We start from the raw sequence: 6730 nt of genomic DNA, 5'->3' as shown, positions 1-6730 counted from the left end.
GTACAAATAGGCAACCATTGGGATTTCCAAAATACCTGTGCAGGTTAGGCGCCTCTCATTGACAGGAATGAAATTTAGGCAAGAGGGAATTTTGAGAACTCTAAGAGAACTTACCTGAATCTTTAAATGCCTGAAGTCATTTGAAAGACTGACCCTAGGGCCGGGTCTACACGAGCAGGGACATGCCTTTACAGCAGCACAAATAGTAGCGGCACAAATTTATGGTGCTACTTTGTACCCCACTGCATGCCCTTGCCTGTGTGCTTTGCAGCAGGACACATGTCCCACTGCTCCAAGTATTGCAGGGGGAGCTGGCTGGGGCACAGGGTGCTTCAGCAGGAGCTAGCCATCCTCTGTGCTGAGGCATCCTGTGCCCCAGCCAGGCAGGGAGTGGTATGTGGAGATCGGGGAGCAAGCAGTCCAGGGCTGCCTGCTCCTCCAGCTCTGCACATTGTGGAGCTCCCATGCTGATGCACCCTGCAACCCAGCCAGTCGCTCCCCACCTGGCTATGCCGCAGTGTGCCTTGAGATGGGGAGGAGGTCGCCTTGCGCTGGCTGCTCCCTTGTCTCTGTGTACCTCAGTGTGCACTGAGGCACGTGGAGCCCTTGCACTGAGGCACACTGGGGCACGGGCCCAGGGCTTCCTGCTCCCCTGTCTCTGGGTTTGTCCCAGCATTCGCCACTTTGATGTGGTTTTCTTTCCAGGTTGCTTTTTTTTTGATGCCAGGAAAGCCCAATAGCTAATTTTGCCCCGGTGCTGCAAATTTTGCCGAGCACTGATTAATGTGCAACTCATGTGGTCTGTGGCACTGTAAAGAGGTTTGCAGCAGCAGAAGCCACACGTGCCTGCATATCTGGATCCAGCTTACGTGTCTACATGCCTCTTCCGTCTCTTAAAGACCTTTAAAAATCTGCCCCAAGCCAATAGTTATTGCCAGTTGCGAGAAGATGGAGCCATGGTAAAAGAATATAGCTGAACTTTTGTAGGGGAAGGAATCAAATTGCCATGATGCTTAAAATTTTTGTTGCCTTTAAGCAATTTTTAATGAGCATTTATGTTATTGATGGGCAAATTGGACCTGATCACAAAGAAAGTGCCATAAAAATGGTATGGCCATTAAGTGGTGTGTTATGAACCCTGGAAAAGATTGCTATATAGTAAATAAAAAGCATATAACCTGTAGAAAATGATCTTTGCCTCAACTTTTTTAACAGGGCAACAGGAAAAGCAAAGGGTTTTTCTTGAAGAATGTAACAGTGCTACAAAGCACTGGCCAACGCTTGACCCACACTGATGATCAGTGTTCAAACCTAAACCCTAATGCATAAACTCCTTCAGCAGTTCAATATACAACCAAGGTTTTCAGAGATTACGCTGGCAAAGAAAGGCTACAGGAAGTACTTGTTTTCCCTCTTTAGGCACTGTTATGATTATAAATTAATCCCAAAGGATATTATAGCTACTTCAAAGAGTTAATGAGTATCTTATAACTGCCTGCTTCTCTTAATTGTCCAAAGGCCAACAGATCCTTGAATGTATAAAACACTGAAGAATGCAGATAGGAAGCAAAGCTGAGAGAGCAAGAGAGGACACGAAAGTGCATCAGAGGCTACCAGACACCACTAGGACCTTGTATAATGGGGAAGATACCAAAAAGCATTTTTTCCATCTTTCATATTCTTGTTCTTCTAATTGGCTTCTCCATTATTTGTTTGGGAGCCTTTTGCATTTCCACAAGCTCCTCATTATGCAAATGTAGCAACAATATGCCTGTTGCTTATACTCTGCTGCCCTTGGGGTTCTTTCTCCTTGTGACTGGAATCTTTTGGAGCACATACCATGAAACCAGCAAGCACAAGAGCTTTTTCTACAACATTATCCGGAGAACTCCCTACCACAGGGAAATACATGTCCACACCATAGACAGGTATGTATTGCAATGTACATGGATTTTGTATTTGCATTCTGCATTTGCATTTTCTCAAATGAAATATAGACCATTGTAATAAAGAAAAGGCATTGTGGCTAGTATAGGATGTTTTATTCTACTTGTAGAAACAGAAGGATATCTTGAACCATCACTTGCAGCAGGTTGCAATGAGAGTAGGAACAGTTTGGGTGATACAAAACAGTGCCCAGGACATACTACTGAAAAAATTATTCTAAATGATTACAGTAACTTATCCAAGTTCATTTCTGGAGTAAAGAGGGACAGCTCCATTGACTTCACTGGAGTTACTCAAGAAGCACATTTCACCCATTTGTATATTCATAATAGATAGCTTAAAGCCAACTGCTGTACCAGTGTTTCTGTACTGTTTCTCGCCAGTATTTCTCAGGAAAGCCAATGCACTGGAATGCGTAGTTCTCTACATGGTCTATGCTTGAGGTTTCTGCGTAAATGTCCCTGCTATTTCTAAGTGAAGTCTGATGCTTTAAGATAGACAGTTTCTTAAACTGGTTGGCCCTAGGCCTGGCAAAGTTTATAATAGGGTGACTGGATACAAATGACTCTTTTTAGTCTGTTGTGGTAACAGCACCATAACAACTGACAATAGGTGCTGTAGCAGCTCTATAAATACAATGCAGAAAAAATCTTGGTTATATAACCAGTACAATACAGACAGCACTTTACAAAAATGTGCGGGGAGTGAAACACTTTTCTTTTGCAAATCAAACCCTTGGTCAAGAATACTGTAATATGGATAATGAGTGCACAATAGTTACATGGCACAGCTCGGAAATCTTATACATAAAGATCACTGACCATTGATCACTTTTTAGTTTATGGGTTCATTTTTTGGCTTATTTTATTAGGATTGCTTAGTGAAAAATCACAGGAAAATATATCAGGACCTCTCTCATGTTTTCAGTCAATTTAGTCTTGCTTAATTGTGATTTGTGACTTCAGTTTATGCTTTAAATCTCATATAAGCAACTGCAATGTAACAGACACGTATATATTTAATTCCACTCATATTCATTTCTTCTAATCAGTATATGCGTTATTTTGATTTGCTTATTTTTCAGACCCGATTTCTATCCTCCGTCCTATGAAAATAGCATTGATCCTGAAAAACAGATTGTCCCACTACCAGCTTCCTCTTCTGCCACAGAAGAAGAGACCTACAACATCCCGCCGCCTCTGTATACTGAAAGCAGCACAGAATTCATAGATGAAAGTAACTATGAGGAAGAACAGCCGCCATCGTATGAAGTGTCTGTGCAGCAGGGGGAGAAGCAGCAGCAAACAGGCGAGCACAACTCAGATACAGAAGGGGTCTCAGGCACTTGTCAGGGACCCATGCCAGGAACCAGTTACTAATAATATGAACTGTCAAGAGACTTTAGAAAGAGCAAAGCGCATCACCTATTCTGAGACAAAGTCAGTGGATAAGACACTGAATGTGCAAAGTACCGCTGGAAATAATGCTATACACAACTGTATTTAAGTACCAGGTTCAAGAGCTGCCTGTTCAGACAACACTGAATATGCAATCTTTGTTCTGGTGGCAGTAAAAGGGTTGTTGGAGGAGGTTGTTTCCCATATTTTAAAAGAAGAACAATGCTTTCTGGCCTTAAAAGGGTCTGCTAATGATATTAAGTGCAACCCATAACTGTTGATTCATGCCAGCATCATTGCAGCTTGTTTACATAGTTCAGTATTTAACAGGCTTACTGTGGCTGCACAAAGAAATGTCAGTAAAATATTCTATCGCGTGAAGAACTGAAGCCCCTCGCTCCATGCAGACTTGCAGATCCAGGGCTCATTTAGGGTTCTGGGTTCTTTCTAGAAGCCAAAATGTTAATCAATATAAAAAAAAATCCGTTATATCGAGGGAACCAACAGGCAAGAAAAGATGTGCTTTGCATTTACTGAGCAGCTTGGAGGAGATATTTATTCTTGGTGTTAAAAGAATGAGGGACTTGCGGCTGCCTTCAACAGTTCACTGTAGAAAAAAACATTTCCTCCATCCCCCAGGCATTTGTTTCACTATAACTGTATCCTTTAAAAATATTGGGAGCACTTGGATTTCTTTCTTTGTGGATCGAATCTTAAGTATGTCTGCTAGTAGAGAACCCGAGCCCAAACTGCTAAAACCAATGAGAGACTTTCTAGAGATTTCAGCAAGTATTTGACCAGTACTGGCTCCACTTAATGCAGGGCAGAAAAAAGGTCTTTGCCAATGTGGCATTTTTGCTTCAGCTTGACAGAGAAATAAGGAAAGACAAGTAATAGTCAACTCATCTCCCAAGCCAAATGACAAACTGACTTGCTGCCTAAAAAAATGCACTACACTGTAAAGAACACACTGCTTAATGCTTTACACTGTTTAATGTTTCTAGATGATCTGTTTGAAAGATATTTTGTATGACAAATCCAACTGGTTATTTCCTTCTCATGCTCAGTATTTGTTTTTCTGCTTGCTTGGTAGCCTATGGAAGTATTGTAAGAAAACTTCCTTGAGACACATAGTACTGTACTGTACCTAGTTGACATAGCTGCTAGGGTACCAAAGCCACTTCTTACACTGCAGGATAAGTGTGAATGTTGCTGCTTCATGATCCTATACTTATTAATCATCTTTGCATCTCATAAGGAGTTTAGGCTGCAAGTCCCCAACCATTTCTATTAGCATCTGTTAACCTGGGGAAAATGTTAAATCATTAGGAGTTGTTTTATGTTATTTGTAATAATCTGAGTGTTTTGTACCATAAGTATTTGAAGCTAACCTGTTTACTTTGTGCTGTTAATAACTGATATTTTAATATTGAATTGAAGCCATCTTTTTTATTTCAATAAATTTTATATTTAAACAAAATGGAATTTGTTTGGACTAGAAATGGGGTTTCTATGCTTCAGGATGAACACATAGCACACAATCTGAACTCAATAGCTGTTGTACACTGGTGAAGAAAGCATGGCTATGCAGTAGAGATCATCACAGAGTAATTTTGATTGCTTTACTAAAGGAAAAAAAAAGCCTTTGATGAGCCAGTTCTCTAAGCATTAATCTTCACAGCTGTATGGCTAGCAGCTTCCACTGATGTGTTACAAGCTCACAGGATGCATCTACAGGAGACGTTTACTGTGCAGTAGACTAATTAGCTGCACAGTAAATGTCTAAGCATTTACACGTGCAGGGCTATTAGGCTGAAGTAAACTCATAAACTTCACAGCAAGGTAGTACTTGTAAATACAAGTACTATCCTGTTGCAGGGATACTCTGCAGCAGTGCACATGTAGATGCTTCCCTGCCTCACTGGGGCACAAGGGTTCTTCAGTGAGGGGGCTGCCTTGCACTGGAGCACCCTTGTGCCCCACCCCAGGCAGCCCCTTTGCAACCTGTTGAGTCAGGTTGGAGCAGACGTCTGGCAGGCTGGGTACCCCTGGGTCCCATGTCAACTGGGGCTGCTCCCACCCAGCTCAACATGCTGTGGTCCTGGGTGTATGTGTAAACACAGAGCCCAGGAATAATAAACTCTGGCATGATAAGCAGCGGAGTTCATTGTGTCACATTAATATGCACGTATGGATATGCGCCCACAGACACTTTATCATGTAATGGCAGTTCTTCCTCATTGGCATTAGTTTTTGTTATGGCTTTATTTGAACATGACTCTGCACAATTAAATGTAATTGGGATGTTACTTTTTATTTTAATGGAAGCGGGATTAGGAACCTTTATCAATCTTTCTTTACACTTACAGATCATAGAAGGCATAGCTACAAATCAAAGCTGAAATTCAAAACCTGGAGAAAAATCAATGGAAAACTCAGTTCTCTTCTCTTGAGAATTATATTTTATTTTGGCAGCATTAGAAATATTAACCCCCCCTTATTAGAAATGGAACGGGAAGTGGGAATGTGATTACAACAAAAAAATAGGGCTTGGGAAACATTTTCTTTGGAGATAGAAGAAACTGAAAAAGAGAGAGTTTGTGAAAAAGGACAGAGGAAAGGGAACCAAGTTAACAGTTGAAATAAGCACACAGGAAATGACATACAGAGTAATGAAACAGAAAGGCAAAACAGTGGGAGAAAGAAAGAGGGAAAGAAAGAGAGAAAGAAAGAGAGAAAGAGAGAAGAAAATGAACAAACCGAAAGCAATAGTAGGATAATATCTCCATACAGAGAGAGATAGAGACAAATTAAAGTGGATACATAGCAAAAGGATTTTTTTCTGAATGCCTGTACATACTGAAGAAGAGAAAGGAAGAAGAATGGAGCAAACTAACTGCTTTGGAAATAAATCGTACAATAAGAGACTCCTTAGAAAAGTGATTGCTCTAGACAGCCCCCTGCTTACTCAACAGGTCTTCTCTCTGGGTGCAAACAGAATCATAGATATTGCTGACTCTAAAGAAAAGGACATATTTTTACTGATTTTTACTTATGTTTACACAATAGGAGAGGACTCCTGTTAGGAAAAAAAGCTCCATAAAGCTGTGGCTGCCTTGGGAAATCCATGCTCAAGATACATAGCCCCACAATATGTGAGGGTATAATAACTGCCTGTCTTTTCTAACCAGCCTTGTAATGCTGAAAAGGCATTTCCCTGAAGAACTGTAAGCAACTTGCTTGGATGGATTTGGGTAAAAATGAAGGTTCTGAACTCTCCCCTATTGCGTTACGGGAAATACAAAAATGTGTTCATGAACTTTTGCAGCCTTTCTGTGCCCACACCAAGCCAGGACTTTGCAAGTATTAAGGACTCAGGAACCTCT

General features: G+C 41.1%; 1 protein-coding gene across 1 annotated transcript; it reads left to right on the top strand.

Annotated features, from left to right (window-relative positions):
• The first annotated feature begins 483 nt into the window (after positions 1 to 483).
• Positions 484 to 4829, top strand: TMEM252 (transmembrane protein 252). Its single transcript, XM_019517661.1, has 2 exons — positions 484 to 1928; positions 3032 to 4829. The coding sequence occupies exons 1-2, from the start codon at positions 1639 to 1641 to the stop codon at positions 3324 to 3326; spliced, it is 585 nt and encodes a 194-aa protein (XP_019373206.1). The 5' UTR covers positions 484 to 1638; the 3' UTR covers positions 3327 to 4829.
• Positions 4830 to 6730: the final 1901 nt, after the last annotated feature.

This window comes from Gavialis gangeticus, unplaced genomic scaffold (genome assembly GCF_001723915.1).
Source record: "Gavialis gangeticus isolate Ggan-Ray unplaced genomic scaffold, GavGan_comp1, whole genome shotgun sequence".
Classification (NCBI taxonomy): Eukaryota; Metazoa; Chordata; order Crocodylia; family Gavialidae; genus Gavialis; species Gavialis gangeticus.
Note: the sequence above shows the minus strand (reverse complement) of the source record. Positions and strands in the feature narration are given on the sequence as shown.